Raw genomic sequence first — 18685 nt, 5'->3', positions numbered from 1 at the left:
CACCGTCAGAATCCACGTAAAGAGCTAAACTCGATAAATCTTGATGTTCGAAAGCGTACGGGTTTTTTGCCAGGGTTCCATTGTAGGCTTCGTGATCCACCAGCGCGACAATCAAGCGAACCGGGAGGGTACCCAAATATACGTTGGGAATAACTGTGTTTCGGATATTCGAGTTGATGGTGAATATTTTTGTTTCGGTGCGTGTAAAAGCGTACTTTGCTGCTGCTCGTGACAAGGCGTTTTCGTGAGCGATAAGTATTTTGGGCGCAATTTGTATTCGACGTACCAACAAGCTCGCGTCCGTAATGATAATTTTATAGTCAACCCCGGGCTTCGGCGTACCCATTAACGCAAAACTCGCTTTACTTCGCGATAGTTTAATACGTAAATCTACGCCATTAATTAAATATTTTTCGACATTGAGCGCGTCAAGAAACAGCGGACCAATTAAATCTATTTCTTTCGACTGATCCGTGAATCCTTTCCGCTGTTTAAAACCCTCGTTGGCAGTGACCGAATTCATTTCGCCGGGGGTATCCTTGTACCACAGCGCGCCTGTTAAATGGGACGCTTTGGCACCCTTGTCAAAATTTAACAAAGTTTCAATGTACGCCCGATAAGCGTACGAACAAGCTGACGGAGACAGTAAGGTTCCGTTAAGGTAAACTTCCGCGTGATTAAATAGCGTGTGCAAAAAATTGTTACACCCCCCTACAACATCCGACGGTAATAAACTTTTGCCCGCGTCATCGGCGACGATTTTAGCTTTAACAAGTAGGTACGTAAGCGGTAAATCAATATACTCGTGCCCGCTTCCAGGAATATTAAACTCGACGGTATCGCCTCGCAGCGACGAGATGGGTTTGAAGGTGGTCCATTTTCCTCCCTCAATTGACGTTTGGATAGGCGCGGATTGAAAAATATCAAGTTCACTTTTTAACGCTTCGCAATGACCCATAATTTTAGGAGAAAATATCAACGACCTTTCTAGCTCGTTTCCTGCCTACTAATGATTTTTTTCCACCGCGTTTTGGTCTTTTCTTAATTGTTTTAGTTTTGCGTTTACGTTTCCCAGTCCCGTATTGTTGTTTGAGATCATCGTACTTTTCTGTGAGGCGCCGTTTGGTAGCTTCACGTATGGATGACCCCGTCGAGACATCAGCCAAAACTTGTTTTCCCGTGGAGAGGGCTTGGCCCCCCAAAAATTTCGCCCCCCGTAAAAGAAACGGTTTCGCTAGCTTGTACAAGCCGGAGAAGAAACTCCCAAACCCGCTTCCGAATTGCCCGTGCCCCCGCTGATACGGCGATCCCACGTATACGTCGGGAATAGCGCCACCCGCCTGAGTGGCATAATATTGAGCGTACGGGCACGCTACGCAGCGTCTTTTTTCAAGAACGTGTCTTAAGGGCATCTTGGACGCAAATGAAGTTTTACTGTTAGATTGCCAAACTCAAAAGGAGCTGGTTTCCCATAAACATCGCGTAGATCTATTTGAATAGTATCAAAGTATTTCTTCTCAATGGGCACGTAATGCGGCGAAATGTATGTTTTCTCGATATGAGTACCAAATCGGGCTGATTCGTCAACCGCTATTATTCTTAACAATTTGACGAGCGACGAGCCCACCACTTGATCAGCGACGATATCGGAATAAACGAAGATTTGGGGCGGAATGTGGAAATTTAAGCGAGCCGGGTTCTCGCTTCTGACCGCGATAGTTTTAGTTCTTTCAAATCCTAGCGTGTTGCTCAGTCCGTCACTCATAAATACGCCATAGGGGGTAATATTTTTTCCAACCAGCGCCACGTGTCCGTTCAGCGGATCGTGGGTAAGACACACATTAGCGGCGGTGCATAGCGCGGTGTCGTTTACTACTTTAAGTAAATGGTCTATACTCAAGTAATGCCCCGGAGGGATTTCTCGCATCGTCCCGACCATTTTAGGGTCAGACTGTCCCCCATGTTGGGCGGGATTAACGCGGAAATAGACGTAATTGTCATAGGGCAACACGTTGTAAAACGAAAAGGGATACAATATTTCCACCAACGCAACTTCCCACCCCCCCTTTAATTCGATAGGTTCGGGTAATTTTATCGTGAAACAGGCTACCGTATTATTCGGAAATATCTCGAGATTTGAATTACTGGGTATCGTTAGGTAAAAGGCTTCGGACATCTTTAGCAGAAACCCAAGAATTGAATGTAGCCGGATACCCTAACCAAGAAACGAAATATTCGACTTTACCCTTTGAGCGTCGCTTCTTTAATACTTTGTCAATTGTATATTCTTCCGGTTTTATAACTCGTTGAATTTCTTTGAAATAAAAATATCCCGTGATGGGTTCGTCAGCCAAATCAACGAGCTTAAATTGAAGAGGTCTTTTAGTATTCTTGAAAATAACTTTAAATATTTCGGCGCTCCAATTTTGATCGCTGTATCCTTTTAAAAACGGTCTGGCAGTTCGGGTAATCCTTACGTAATCGCCGACTTTGATACGGCATTTTCGGGGCTTGAGGGCGGCTGGCTGGGACTGCCCTGGTTTGTAAATATTTCTATAAACTTGAAGAATATTTTTGTCGTTTACATCGAAGGGAGCCATTTTAATTGCAGTATGATAACTGGCGTTATACGAATGAATTAAATTGGGCAGCTCGTCGAGATAGCGTCGCGTGTTTTTATGAGTAAAAAAACGATACATGCGCTGTTTCAGGGTCCTATTAAAACGCTCTACCATCGCGGCTTTAACGTCGCTATTTTCGGAATGGTAATGTCTAATGCCCTCCTCTTTTAGGAGTTTTAAAACAGTCGAATTAACGTACTCCAACCCACGGTCGAACTGTATAGCGCGGGGCTTGCCCCGCTCTTTAAAAATTATTTTCAGGGCGCGGGCAACCTCAGCGCCGGTCTTACGTTTTAGGGGGACGGCAAATGCCACTCTCGAAAAGCAATCTATACAAGTAAGAATAAATGTGTATCCGGAATTGTCGCTCGCTAAAGACCGCATATCTGCCAAATCAGTCTGATAGAGGTCTAGTCTGTTTCCTACACGAATCTTTCGTCTTTGGAATTTTCGAATAACTGGTCTATGTAACGTATAGGCGTCGTGAGTTTGCAAAAACGTTTCAACATTCTCCCGAGATATTCCGAGCTCTTTGACAGAATCGTATAATTTTTCAACACCCCCGTAGCTAGCTGGATTACGAGAATCGAAATATATTTTTTCAAGTCTAGTCGTTACGTTTATCGGTAACTCTCCCATTTCAAAATTTTGGCACTCGGCGTTTTTTTTTTACGTAAACGGTTCTTAATAGTAGGCGACCAAAGTTTCGGTGACTGTCGAGGTGTCGCGAAAGAATTAGGCCCGACCGCTGACGGCAAAGTTTTCTTTCGTTTGGAGGAGGCGAGCGAAAGATGGGGGCCCGGGGGGGCGGAAGCTGTTAGGAACGAAGTAGACGGTAATGGGGTGGTGGTGGGGAAGGCTTGAGGGGTGATTTTCCGTAGTTTACCCACCAGGTTATTAAATTTTGACCAACTCTGGGGTCTCGGCGCGTGGGGACTTATTAGATAATATACTAAATCAACAATATCAGAATCCGTTTGTATTTCACCGTCTAATAAAATCTGCCCCTGGCTGTCCCACCGCAGTCGACCGCTGTCCGAAATCAAATGATTAAATATAGCTCGGGCGCTCGCTCTGTATCCTAGCGGGAACAGATTGACTAATGTTTCGTAACTGGGCGTATCGTTATTTTCAATCGGTTTATTTCGAGCGTGCTTTTTTAGTAGCATCTCTTCGTATATCTTCCACTTGGTCCTGTCATCGAGCGCTTCGCTTTTTAAAATATCCGCCATTTCCGTGTCAATATCCGGTTTGAGTTGTTGATGGGGTGGCGTAATCGGCGCTAAAGTCATTTTTTTCGAGTACCTTAACATTTTTTATGTTCAACCTGTTAGGGCTCCCACGAGCGACGACACAATAGGCAGAAGAAACGAGAAAAATCCGGCACCTTTTTGATTTAATAATATTCGTTTTTTAGTTTGCCAGCCCAATTTTTTCTGCGCAATTTTGCGTAACGTTTTACGGTGTATTTTTAATCGTAGTTTTTGCCGCGTGGTTAGACGTATATTCCCGATAAGAGTATTATACACGCAATCAGATATTGCTTCGATCAACTCTTTATTGGCGTTAATTAAAATATTACGTCTCTTAACGCCCTTTAATTTGCCGATCGATTCGAGCAGATGTTTTTGCGACCTGACTCGTCGAGACATTGTACATCGAATGAATTCGACTCGCTGGGGGGGTGTGTGGTAACTAACCACCCCTCGGAAAAGTATTATTTCGGAATGTATACCGAGACTTGCTCGCCGGGGAAAATATTAGTTCTGATCCGATGTGAATCGGGGCAATCTTTCTGAAGGTCGATCAATACGTAAGAGTTTGGTTCCTTAGTCGCGTCAGAAATCGCTTCGATAACAAAGTTGGAATTATCAGGGGCCATTTGGCGCGCCAAGCAATTAATCTGTGTTTTGTCCCGTACATTTTTCGTTAAAAGTATGTAGTGCGCATTGAGGGAAATTTCGCGACACCCGCGACCCTGATGAAATAAATTTTGACTTATGTAGATAAAGCTAACATTACGATGATGCGAGACTTTGGTGAACAATTGGGCAACTTCTCCCTTTTGGCCCGCCCCCATTAAATCGTCTAAAACCGCCAGTATCCGTTTCGAGCCGTCAAATAAGTCAGGATCGGGTAAACCCTTATGAAATATAACGTTATATTTTTTAAGTTTATCGTATCCTGGCTGATCCTCGCCGTAAAACCAGTGGATTTCTTCAATTTGAGGTTCAAACATTTGTTTTAAATGTTTAATCAGTTTTTCTACGAAATATGTCTTACCACTTTGGCTAGGCCCGCAAAGTATGATGTTACAACTGTGATAAAAAGGGTACATTATCACCGCGTAGCTGAAACCAGAATGAAATAAAATGGACATTTTGTTTTTATATATAATATTTTTATTTTTGACAATAACAAAACACGTTTTCCCGTGACACACCCCCTTGCCACGTGGAAAGCAGCCGGCGCGCTAGAGACACACCCCCCTCGTGACCCCCGACGCGCGCGGATAGCGGATCGAGAGAGAGAACGCGCGCGCCTCTCTCTCTCTCTCTCTCGAACGCCGAGACGGCGACTCGCGGAGACCGGCGCCTCTCGACCCGCGGCTCGCCCGCATAAGAGCGAAGGTTTTTTTTTTAAGCGCGTATTTTATATCCGAATGGAACTGTTCGGTAATTCGATAAAACCCGAACTTTATCCATTACGGGCCGATACGCTTTTTCCAAGTCGACGCTAACGAGCGTATGATCCGGAAGTCGACGTATTTGTTTGGGCAGAGGCACGGCAAAAGCCGCCGGTATTTCAGTTTCTTCGTCAGTCACTCCTAGCATAGTTTTTAAATTTTCGCCGTTAATGATATGCTGATTACCGACATTAATTCGAAATCCTTTAACTTTCGTAACGTTAAATTTTTCGCCCGTATCCGGATTTTTCACCCAAAACGAGTAATTTTTTGGCCCGCCATACGCGGCTTCGTAAATAAACGAATTTTTTCCATAACCGGATAACTCGCTGACCATATCGCCCAAATAATGGCCCGTAGTTATAAGGGGTTGTTTCGAGACGTACTGGAGGGCGTCAGTGTCCAAATATAACGCGTTCTCTCCGACTATTTCAAGATATTTTAATAAAACTAATCTCGCTTGACAGGTTGTATAAGCGGCAATCACGCAATTTGTATGTTTTAGAGGGATTTCCGCTTCCTTGATGGGGGCTGATTTCACTAGAAGAGTCGTATCGTTGACTGTCAAAACCGATTTTACGTTGATTTCCGGATTTGATAGCAGTTCAAAGAACACTTTGGGTTCGCGAACGATTTCAGTTTTGGTCACAATGGATCGCTGACCGAGTTTTCTGGAAAAAAAAGTTTTAATATCTATCACGCTACCCAATATGATTTATAACCCCAATGGGGGGGGGGGGTAATAAAAGCCATACAGACCCCCACATGGAATTCAGCATTAATTTCGAGATGGCTCGAAGACCTTCGTTTTTGGAGACTTTGGTTGGGTCCAATTTGACCCCTTCATGACGTTCGAAAGCCGCAATGTATTCAGCCTGGGCTTCGGGGGTCTGACAATCTGACGGCCATCCGCTCGCCTCCACCTTGGTTTTTAGGAAACAGTCAACGTAATCTCGAAAAATCCCTCCACTGTCCGTTGCAGGATCGTATTGCGTCACCGTGTATGACCAGGCCTCAATTTTTTTTGTAATTTTGTATCCGCGATTTACCGCCCATCTTAATTCGTCGATTACCCAAACGCCTTTAAGCATTCTTTCGTCGTCAGAATGCTCGCAGTCACCCTGATACCGTAAATCGGCACACGTCCGGCATAGGGTAAACGTTAACTTTTTGTTAACGGTCCGATACGGAAGAATAGGATGGAATAAATTGGTTGGCGGGAGCACGTTACATAACAATAATCCCTCAAAATCGTCAATGGCTGGAATATCGCTACCGAGCAGAATTGTCGGATGACCAACGGGGACTTTGCCACTATAAAAAGGAAAACACACTTAAATATTTGTTTTCGTTATATATATATATTTTTCGATATAATACCGTTTGTTTATAAAAGGGTACAGGCTGCAAATGTCCACGTAGAATATTTTATCGTCGGTCCCTTCAACGTTACAGTACGTTCGTAAGGCTGATACTCTGCCCCCGAAAAAAGCGGCTCGCGGGTCTAAACGTTCAGTTAAAGTTTCCGAAAAATTAGAATTTTTTAAAAATTCATTTATGGCTGGATTTTGTTGTTTTTCCAAAATCCAATCGCACCCCCATTGTTGAATGACGGTATAACCCATTTCTTTAAGTTTATTGGTTGTCCGCATCGTGTTGGAAGATCGTGTATTAAGGGTATCGCTCGCGTTAGCGTATAATGGCTGGTTCCTATTTACAGAGTCCCCGAAGCAAGTCCTACAGCCGTGATACCTTTAATGAAAAAAAACCTGTTTATATTTTGTCTCTTCGAACTTTTTAAAATAATACTTACCAACAGCCCTGATATTGTAGAGCGTTTTTCTCACCGATTAGACCATCAATTTTAATTTTTCCAGCACGCGGTTCTCGACCATTCAGCGTTGACACGATGGTAACATTCCGGACATGCGCTTCCCAAGCCAGCCATTCTAAAGCCTCGGTGGATTGAGGCTCGGATAACCGATACAAATTAGCCGGTATTATGCCAATCGTTTCTGGCTCCAAAAATTTTTTCCTTAGCACGTAACTACACACTGACGCGATAGTCACGCCCACGCTAAACGGATTAACTTCGCACAAGTCTTGAAATAGTTTCATAAACTTTAAACAACCCTTAGCTAATATGTGGGTATCTCTAGAACAATAGAGTTTTAACGTTTCGAGGTAATTAAATCCCGAACTCTTTTCGGATTCGAGAGCGTACCATTTGTTAAAACTTTCGCGGTCTTTCGCCGTGAAATATTGGGCACCGTAAGCTTCCAAGGGGGGCAGCGAGTTCTCCGAGACGTAGTTTGTTTCTTGGGGTTTGTAAATGTCAAAATTATTATCAACTACGTTGAATAGAAAATGGGGGAAAAAATCTTTCGTATATTCGCGACCCAGCTCGAACGTATCCGCGAATTTCGACAGAGGAATAGGTATATAATTATACGAATCCGATAGAGTTAAATTGTGTAGTTTCAGTTGCAAGATGCGAGTTCCATTTATTATCGGATCGGGCTCAAACGAGTCGGCACTCTCCATTATAACTTGTAATAGGAGTTGCGTATCATAATTACTGGCATTATGTCCCAGCGCGGTCACTCTTCTTATCCGAGCTAGTGTTCTTAAATATTCGAAAAAGTTTCGCGCGGAATCAGAACCCAGAAATTGTCTTTGGCGAACGCCGCAAAATCTGCATGCTACGTCGGGGGTATCAACACACGCGACACAATAAGTTTCCGACACGCATAAAATGGGTTGATGAATATAACAGTTTTTGTTATCAGGGTGCCGTTTGGTTTGGATAGTTTCAAAATCGTAAAATATCCACATTTGCGTGGGCTGACCGTTGGAATCGAAACGGGGTAACGGGCGTCGCGGGTCTTTTATTACTTGGATGTAACATTGATGTCCCGAGGGGGAAAACTTACGACAAACGGTACAATACTGTTCGGTACACGAATGCAGCTGGCCGTCGCGTTTAGTCAAATCGATTAGAATCGAACATTCCGTGCAATGAAATAAATTTTGGCATAATGATAATTTATCGCCGGTTAATTTTATTTTATGATGAGCGTAGCAATCGACACCCGTAAACTTACGTAAACAGTCGGGACATTTTATTATATCTCCGGTACATTTTAGGGCCCTGCAACACGCGAAACAATAGTCTGAACACGCGTGGGTGCTATCTCGTCTGTAGCCCTCTAGACACTTTGAACAAAACTTTTCTTTCCCGAATAAGGGTGCCAGATTTTTAACTAGATTGAAATGCGCCCCCTCGTTTAAAAGTACAATACGTTTTTTGTCCATACCTCCCCTTACTCTAGAATCGTACACCAAGGTCGGCCAGCTGTTTTTAATTTGATAGATTAAAATATCGTATTCTTTGAGATACGTTCTAAATTTTCTAATCGATTCGGGCGACGCGCATTCTTTATTAGGTCGGACACCCGATTTGGAGCATAGGAGGAGCGCCTCGGCTCGCTGAGCCACATTGTTTTCTTTGGAATGCGACAAAGTTTCATAGACCGTTTTTAGTCTTTTGTTTTCGGGCTCGTTCTGATATTTACACAGTGCCACACCGACGCAAAGAGCTCTAGCGAGACAGATTGAGTCGCTGTTCGCAATACGGACAATTGATCGTCTATTTCTAGAAAACAGGGCAAAGGTCTCTAGTCGTTTCCGTTTTGTACGGCCACCGCCTTGGGGGAGACGGACAATGGAAAATATTAAATTAACGGGCGCCAGGAAAAACGCTTCTTCCTCATCTGAATATATAGATTCGGATACCTCGTCGAGAAGGGCCTCGATATCAATTTGGTCACGTCTCCTAAATGAAATGGTTATATCGGGATGCGCCGCACCCAGCGCCGAACTACGGATTACTAGTTGTACCATGTCAGCGGGACTTACGTCGCGTAATACCCTTTCAGTGACCCTGGCAAGCCCTTCCGCTATATTATTAGATATTTCAGCTTCCAATTCAATTCCCGTCATATTGAAGTTCGGGAACTGTTTTTCATTCTGACCCAAAATTACGCAATTAGGGTCCTCAAATTCAATATACCCCACAATTGGGAAATCTCCCTCCGCCTCCCCGTAACCGCTTTGGTTAAGTAGGTCGTTGAAATATTCGTCCACCATTTCGACGGATTCACGGGGTTCAGCATCATCCACCGGGACAATTTCAGGGGCGTCTATAAAAAATAAATATATATTTTTTAATTTCTTAGATATTTTTCGGTACGAGAGAAAAAAACTTACTCTTCAGGTAGTCCAACACAGGTTCGTCATATTCGGCACCCAACATGGCATCCCACTCGAGTTCGAGTAATTCTTTTTCCCGCTTATTATATCTCGCTTCAATAATTTCGCCTAACCGAGGCGGTAATGCTTGATTAAATAATCGGAGTTCGGCTACCGTTTGGCACGCTTCTGGAACGTGGGGGATAGCTTGAACAGTTTCAAAAATTTCAATAACCGTCAAAATTAATTTAAAACTCAGACGGCTAAAGAGTGCGGGTAACTTATTTGGTGCAAACCCCGGGTCTAAATTTAAAAATAAACATATTCCGTAATAAAATTGCAGTAGTTGCGGTACGGACCAGGGTCTATTTACCTCCAAATCGTCTAGAAACCAACATAAGCTTTCGCTATCCATTTTTTCTAGGTGCTAAGAAAACGACTTCCAACTTGAGAATTCCGCTGATTAGTGAAGTTTCTTTGACCGATAGGGCTCTATTTATACGTATCTTTTGAGGCTGTATAAAAATAATATCACGTCGTTAAGTCGAAACTCTATTATATAAAACTCGATTGTTTTCTAAAAGATGAGCCCCAATGTTTTTTAAGCCTATTAAATTTAAGGATGGATCAATGGCTACTTTAATGATAGCCCCATAAATTTGGTGGCGGTTCATCCTTTTATCGCTGACACATGTTGTTTTTCAAAAGAGCCGCAGAAAACTCTTTTGACTATTTTGACAAAGCTGGATGAATATACGAAAAAAAACTTTTTGACGGTGCCCTTCTTGTTCTCCGAGCGGGCCCAATTTTTTTTACGAGCCGCTGTTTTATTAGACACCAAACCCTTAGGGTGGAATCCTTTGGGGGCCACGCCGCTCGAGTCTTAATAGAACAATGTGGGCCCCTACGGTCTTTTTCTTTGAAGGGAAAATTGTTTAGGGGCTCTTTTTTTGTGTCAACCCTAACCTTTTTTACGATGCAAATTAAGACCCACGCGCGACTCCTGAATTTAACATGACGCGTCAAATCGGGTATTGTTAAAATAGTGTGCACCGAAATGTTTATAAAAAGCGATTGTTTTCACAGCTGTTTTTAAGCGTAGAAGGATGGTCATGGTAAAAGAGTTATATGCTCAAAAACTTTTAAAAAAAAGACGTTTCAAACTGTTAGATATTTTTTGGGGACAAACGTTTTGTTGAAAAATGGTTATAAATGAATGTTGTTGCGCGTAGAATTTTATGTAGCCCCATAAACTATGTGGAATAGATCCTCTTAATTATTGTATATATTTTTTTCATTTCTCGTTTGTATTTTTCATTTGTAAATAATTCCTTTCTATATATTAGTTATTTGTCAATATTTATTTTTGTATATTTTAGTCATTTGTTTATTTTAGTTTTTTGTTTATTTTAATACTTTGTATGTCATTTGCGTTTTTATAAAATATATAACGTTTAAATCCCGTTTTTGGTTTATTGATAAATTTAGTTTAACGATAACTTCCGGTATGGAAGGTTCTATCCCCGCCTCTCCCGTTAGTCGGCTTATCGCGAACAATCCTAAAAACGCATTACTAATCGCGTTGATTTTACTTTTAATGGGACTTGTGGAATTTCTATCTCTTTGGTTTACCAATATGGGCGTCGCTATACACATAACACCGCAAAATTTGACTAATCGCGTGAGTCATTGAGTCAACCCATTACATCATCCTGATTACGTCATCAAATTATTATCGCTATATAAGGGATTCATCCCCGTCATCCATCGGCAGTACACTACAAACCGTTTCTCGAGCATCATGTCTAAACGAAGCTGTGTAGATAACGTTCCTGGGCCCACTAAAATGTCTAAATTTGATCCGACTCAGCGGAAAGTTAACCCTCGGTATTCACTTTCATCCGAGCTTTTCGTTACTACGGGTTTTACGTCTGAGCTCGATATATCTGTAGCTCTATGCAATAAAATCACACACCAGGTCTTTGAAATGTCTTCGCGCGCCTGGGATGATTTATACGGCCACTGGGAACAAATAAATGATCCACAAAGGCTGCCCTTTCGATCACCGTTCCCGCTATCTGATGCGCTAGTGACCGCCGCCATGTCTGACCAAAAAGAATTAACCTTGCAAAGTACGATATCCGAAGCGTCGGTCGTAATCAAAGCGCCGGAAACTCGAGAATTGGACCGACTCAAATATTTCATTAATTCGCACATTCAACTCCTTAAAGTGAACCAAAAACTCTTTGAATTAATGGGTTACGTTATAACCGATAATTATCGTAAAATTTACGAAATATTGTATAAAGAACCATGTGCACCCAACAATTTATTTCTATCGGATGAACATGAAAGGTATGATACCGTTGTCCGCTACGCGTCCAATTACGTAACAGCATTTAAAATTATTGACGATTTTAAAGAAACAGTGGCCAACCAAAATATGTTTTGTGTATTTAACTTTTACAATTTGTTTAATATGGTATCTACCAACCATAAATATATTAAAAATAAATTGTTTTATCTTTAAACGTTTTCATCCGCTTAATGTACTGTAACTTTGAATGTATAAATAAAACCTTATAATTTGTATACACTCTGCTCATTTTTTCCAAAACACTTTTACCGATGACCGCCCGCTATTTTACGCTACCCTTAGGGGGCCCGAAAGTGTTTGTCGGCGAAAACCAACCAACTCGACATTCACTATGACGGGTAGGCTGTTTGCATAACATCGTGTCACCGCCATAGATAACCTATTGACCTATAATGGGTTAGCACCTGGGTTTTATGGGTTATAACATCGTAAATCATCTAACCTTTTGACCTAAAATGGGGTGCCTCCAGCTATTAACTATGACTGGCCGGCTGTTTGCATAACATCGTGTCAGTCCACACCACCTGCGGAATAGGGGCAGATAACCTATCGTAAATCATCTAACCTATTGACCTAACCTTTTGACCCCGCCGAAAATGTACGCAAAATGGGGCCCCTATAGGGGGTCCGTTTCACACCTATTTAACGGCTGTTTGCATCGTGTCCATAGGGGCAGATAACCTATTGACCTCGTAAATCAGCTAACCTTTTGACCCCGCCGAATATTGCCGCAAAAGGGGGCCCCTATAGGGGCCCGTTTCCCCCGCCCGCAGGTGCCCCTTATCGGCATACGCACTCCCTTATCTCTTAGTTCCATTATTATATTTTAAAGTTAGTAGAAAATTAAAAAGTTTTTAATCGTGAATACAAAGAACTGTAAGGGCAGCAGAAAACTGGCGGACCACGAGGAAGTTAGCTAACTACATTCTTGGAATAACAAAAGCAATTTTAAATAAAACCTTAAGAGAATAATGGAAAGTGGACGACCTACTATCAATGATTCAGGGGATATTGGATTCGGAAATATTTCGCATTAAACTGTCTAGATTAATCTAGAAGATGAAAAACACATTTTCTTTCAAGACACAAAGCCCTGAACATTGTGCTACGTCGTACTATGACAGGTACTAAGTCATTTCTTTATCTGAAATGTTATTTATCCTTATAAAATCCTAGTAGTAAATAAATATAATAATAATAAGGCACCAACTTTGGCCCAAGTTATCTAGCGACTTTTAATGCCTTTAAGCAGGTGGCCGGTTTACAATGCGAAGGAGGGTTGTGGCAAGCCCTGCATGCGTTAGTATAGAGCATTAGAAGTTTTCCGATGTTTTAGCGGATCTTATCAAAAATAAATAATGACGTAATTTGTCCTTAATTTTAAATCTAAATTTGAAGTGTTTATTTACGTAGAAATCTTTTTGTTGTTGTAGAAGTTAGTTTAATTATGAATTACATCATTTTACATACATGTAGGTACTTCTTAAATTTTGAAATTATAATTCATTTAAATTTTGAATCTAAAGAATCCAATTAATTTCAGCTCCATTAAAGTCTAACTCCATATTATTGTTAGACGACACATTTAACCATTTTTTAACAATCCTTTGTGTATTGATGAAAAACTCACGACTTTTGTAAATGGTTCTATTTAAGTAGATAACGTAAATCTTACTGTACCTGAAGTAAAAACAGCTTATTTTGATGAAATCCCCACTCAATGTCGACTGGGATACCATATGACTGCTCAACCTATGAAGAATTGACATCATTAGTGCAATATTCATTAATTTGTTAAAAAATAGCTCAAGTTCAGGAAATATATAAACAATTAAAGATCATTTAAAAAGAAGCTTGAAGAATGGAATTCATAAAAATTTGATATGCATATATATAAATTGAATCTTATTTAACGTTTTTTCATAAGATTTAGTCTTGTCTACTTTAAAAAAAAGCTTAATACATATTGTGGATTTGGCTATATTAGGTAAAAGTTATCTCGAACAAAGTGTCCAACTATTTCCGTAAAAAGAAACAATGCGGGACTTTACAAACATAGTGAATTTATACCTGTGTTAAAGACCTTACAGTTGTGAACGACCAAATGTGATTAAAAAACACGAACCAATATTCCAACATCAGCTAAACGAGTTCCATCTCCCAGCGAGAGGCTAGATTTTTGGGACAGATCTGCTGACAATGATTCTTCTTTCACTCCTCCATCTGCTGTAATTTCAAGCAAGATACAAATTTAATTAAACAGAGAACGAAATATTTGCTGTGGAATCGTTTACGAAACTACTAATTTTAAAATATAATGTCAGGTTAGACAATTTCAAGTAAGACCTAAGTTTTGAAATTTGTTATCAATGGGTGCGTTTCCAGTAAGGGTTTGGTCTTAGCGGTAATCAATGATTATTTTTTAAATAACAACTTAATTTTGAGGTTATTGATCTCATTGAACTCACTCTGCCTTAAAGTTCCAGGGTGAACTCAACTTCATCCAATTTTAACTAGCTGATCTACATATATTGTTGCCTAAGATAAAAAAATATTTCGAAAGCATCTCTAGAAGGTATAATCAATTTTACAGACTTTCTAACTTTAGAATTGTGAATAACGCTGTAATTAGATTTGTGATGAATGAACACATGGTTAAAATATTTGGTCAAAGATAAACTAACGCTAATTGCTTTAAAGTTATAAAGAACGTCCAAACGCACAATTTCGAGCGACGAGTTCCTCTTTTAAAGTGTCAACACGTCTGAACGTAAGAACTTTACTCGACAAATTATTTATAGGGGCATTATTGAATTTCTCGTCTTTTCTTTTTATAGGCACTAAATATTCAAAACCAACTCCCTCTTCACTATTCTTATTTTGGTAAAAATTTAAATGAAGCGTGAGTATATAATTTTTTTTCTTCAGAACAGGTGATGTATTTTACCTGAAAGTACAATCTGTATGCTTTTCTTCCCAATGTCGGTCTTTGACGAACCATCGAGACCCTTTTCATTCCGACCGATAATGATCGTATCAGGTTCAGCCGCCGCTGACACAACGGACTGTAAAGAACACACACACACTCTTAGTCAATTTAAATATCGTTTGTTCTTAGAAAACTTTTATAAATGTCATGCATTTATAGACTTTTCAAAGGAAGAGAAGTATTAAAAATGTGATTGTTTTGTTATCCCTTTGCTAAAATATCCGTCATGTTCTTTTCAATCTCATAGCTCGCACCTACCTCACCAATGCCATAATTCGCTGTAATTGTAATTTTCGCCGGATTGCCAGTCACTGGATCACAAGTAAACATGACACCGGCCACGTCAGCTGGAACCATCTCCTGAATCACTACCGCCATCGGGGAGTTCAATATTTGCCCGTTTTGCCTGAAATGTTTATTCATTTTTTAATACCGAACCACACAAATGATTAATTACAATTTTACGAGAGGTAAGCAATTATTTTAAAAACTCGTCTATCAAGTTTTTTAAATGATATTTGGATATTAATTGTATTCCTTTTAAAAAATTACCACGAGTGATACCACACTATAAGGCACTAAATAACGAATTTATTTATGTCACTAATACCGTACAAGTATACATTCTAGGCACACTGGCTTTATCAACCACTAAGCTCTTCGAACTTGTATTTTAGCGGAATTGAACGTTTTATTTTTAAATTCATCAACAAAAGAAAATAATTTAGGACATATTCCCAGTAAATGGCGTTACCGTTTTAAATAAAATTGCTATTTTTAGTCAGGTACAGAAATATTTAGTACTATTGTAAACGGTTGTATATTTACATTTTCAGTAACCTAATTGTTTTCTTGGTAATAAAGAAAATTAATACGGCTGTTTAAAACCTCAACTTAAAACGAATTATTGGCAATAGTACAAAAAGCGGTCGCCACCATTGAAATCTTAAAAAAATTATGTGCATATCGTTTTGCAATTTTTTGAGGACCAACGCAAATTGCAATGGTGACGACTTAATTTACTAATCTAATTATTCATAAGGCCAACATCGAAATGAAACTTAACCTTTTGTACTGTATGGCGATAAAAGAAAATTGTGAAGCCCAGCATTTCACAACTGCATCGTTAATCTAAATGAGAAAGGAAAAATTAATGAAAACCAAAAGTATCAGCTATTTTTAAAAACCAAAATATTATATTTATTGCTAAAGAGTGCTTCGTAAAAGAGGGCTATTGATAGCATTAACTTACTTGGTATAAAGAAAATTGGAACGTTTAAAAGAAAACACCGCTTACATTGTCGACTCCTTGAACACCAAGATATGTGGTCATTTGACCAGCAGCTGATAATTCTTCCGAGTCTTCACCTAGTTTATATATCATTGTTTCAATTTAGTTTTGAACCAACATATTCATAGAATATTATATTATTTCTCAAATTAAAATAGAATATTTCAGAAAACGTTGAGGTACACAGATTTCAAACAGGTAGACTAATTAAATACATTTTTTTATACAAATAATAAAAAAAAGTACCTGATGCAGAGGACCTAACAGCAAATTGTAGAGCTTCAATATCTTTTCCAAAAGAAGCATTTAGATTTTCCTTGATAATATCTTTAATTTTCTGAGAAAGAGGGCGATTTTGAAAACCTGATACTGCCCTGAAATTAAAGAAATGTATATGGAATTTGTAGGCACTTCGTTATTATCTGAAGCATTGGCAAAGAGGATAACGTTATCATTCTTCAAATACAATTAATAGTAACTTTTTAACTAGTGTAATTAAATAAGAACAATTCATAGAATAGTTCATGGTTTCTAATCAAATAAATCGTGAACGTTGTATACAAATCTTAAAATATAGAAGTAACTGGAAACTGGAATTTCTAATTTCACGAAAAAAATGGAGTTAAAAAAAACCACCTATGGACTGCATTTTAAAGGATGATAAAAGTGGAATACATTTATTATGAAATGACTATTTTACTTACAGCTTACACGATTCCTGTAGTAGCTCTGGCTTAGTTCTGTAAATTAAAGTAAAACTATTTACGATACATGATTTTCCATAATATAAGGTGTTTTAAAATAAATAAATTAGCATTTTTTTCAGTATTCTTTTCGGTATGTAGGGAATAGAGCGCTTGACTAAAATAGCATTTGTTAAAATAGCGTTTTCAAAAGCGCGTTTTTCAAAACAGCATTTTGTTGCAACGGCGCTTTGTTAAAACAGCGGTTGTTGAAATAGCGTTTCTCAATACCGCGGTTTCTCGAAAGAGCCTTTTGTTTAGTCAGCGTTTTTTGGTTAAGCGTTTTTCAGTAGAGCGGTTTGTCAAAACAGCTTTTTTCATAAACAGCGTTTCTGAATATAGCGTTTCTCAAATTAGCGATTTTGAAACAGCGGTTTTTTAAAACAGCGGTTTTGGTCAAGCCTCGACTTCCAGCGACCAGCGGTTCAGGATTTTTTAACGGGGTTATTTCGGCTACGGGGAATTTTCGATATATAGAGGGAGTTATCTCCAGGCTAGCGCGCGGAGCGCGCAACGGTTAAGTTAGCCGGGCACGCCGTAGGCGCTAAGGCACCGTTTTGCTATAGAAAGCAGCGCGGTTTTGGGAAACGCTCTTTCGACAAAATGCGATTTAGAGAACCGCCGTTATGACAAAGCGCCGTTTGAACAATTTGTTATTTTGGGAAATGCTATGTAAAGAAACGCTGTTATGACAAAGCGCTGTTTTGACAAACGCTGTTTTCGAAAACGCTTTTATGACAAAGCGCTGTTATGACAAAACGCTGATTTGAAAAACGCTGTTTTGGAAAATGCTGAATAGACAAATGCTGTTTAGGAAAGCGCTGTAGTCCCTACAAATTATTTTTTTTATATATTATGCTTCAGTATTTTTGAAAAAAAAGCTTATATATGTGTAATTTCCTGAATCAGGCTTACTCAAGTGTTAAAATTTATTTATTTTTTTAAATATAAAATACAGATGTAGAAAGTTTCTCTCCCGACGGCAGAATCTTAATAGGCACCCCTTACACCATTATTTATAAGTATTTTGAATTATTTGGCGAGCCATTTGATGGGCCACTAGGGATCAGTGACTCCTATGTATGACTCCTATGTACCCCTTTGTTGCTGCACTCATTAACCCACCCTGGCCAGATGGTAACTTTATGAAAGCATTACACACATCTTTTTTAACTCTCGAAATAAACGCTATAACCTTTTTGGCTCATTTGGACACGCAAGTCTTTTATGTTTCTCAAAGTGTGCGGATTAAGATATTTCAGCCGAAAAGTTTATAAAAATATAAATTTATGTATAGTAGTTGGTTATCATTTGATTTCTACCTAGCAATATTATCCAAAGGCTCAATGATATCCCGCATAAGAGACTCCTCAAGATGCTGATCGTAGGCCGTAGTTGTAACAACAATTCCCCTCGGAACTTCAAACTGTCCAAAATAAAGCATTTTTGGACATTTCATCAAATTATAAAATTTTGACTTACATCACTAATATGCATGCTCAAAATATTATTTGATACCTATAGTCTTAATAGATTTTAAACAACATATATTTCATGTAAGTGTCAAACCTTTTGCTGAATTCCTTCCTCCTTCGCCAGAGTGGTTAGTTGAGCCAAAGAAGACCCTTTTCCTCCAGAAATTTCACTCAATCGACACTCTTCATCTGTTAACCGCAGCACTAACTTCTGCCCCCGTGAGCTCCCTTAAAAACATTAATTACATTTGT

The 18685-nt window shown here is 39.5% G+C and overlaps 2 protein-coding genes across 3 annotated transcripts in view; both read right to left on the bottom strand.

The window, feature by feature from the left end:
- Positions 1–18685, bottom strand: part of LOC149960354 (uncharacterized) — a 65811-nt gene that overhangs the window by 23523 nt on the left and 23603 nt on the right. For both annotated transcript variants that reach the window (XM_090166668.1, XM_090166667.1), the window contains exons 12-21: positions 18528–18661; positions 18281–18384; positions 16920–16955; positions 16462–16589; positions 16222–16292; positions 15991–16055; positions 15183–15330; positions 14883–15000; positions 14061–14161; positions 13616–13687 (exon numbers count right to left, since the gene is read on the bottom strand). In XM_090166668.1, coding sequence (XP_090022794.1) covers positions 13616–13687; positions 14061–14161; positions 14883–15000; positions 15183–15330; positions 15991–16055; positions 16222–16292; positions 16462–16589; positions 16920–16955; positions 18281–18384; positions 18528–18661 — 977 coding nt within the window. The remainder of the gene's footprint in view (positions 1–13615; positions 13688–14060; positions 14162–14882; positions 15001–15182; positions 15331–15990; positions 16056–16221; positions 16293–16461; positions 16590–16919; positions 16956–18280; positions 18385–18527; positions 18662–18685) is intronic.
- LOC149960355 (uncharacterized) lies at positions 5100–7585 on the bottom strand. The gene is made up of 4 exons (XM_090165240.1): positions 7121–7585; positions 6688–7059; positions 6067–6621; positions 5100–5978 (listed from the first exon to the last, which is right to left on the bottom strand). The coding sequence occupies exons 1-4, from the start codon at positions 7423–7425 to the stop codon at positions 5261–5263; spliced, it is 1950 nt and encodes a 649-aa protein (XP_090021366.1). The 5' UTR covers positions 7426–7585; the 3' UTR covers positions 5100–5260.

The sequence above is a fragment of the Leiobunum rupestre genome, chromosome 2, assembly GCF_980474605.1.
Source record: "Leiobunum rupestre chromosome 2, qqLeiRupe1.1.hap1, whole genome shotgun sequence".
Lineage (NCBI taxonomy): Eukaryota > Metazoa > Arthropoda > Arachnida > Opiliones > Sclerosomatidae > Leiobunum > Leiobunum rupestre.
This window is presented reverse-complemented; position numbering and strand designations above follow the sequence as displayed.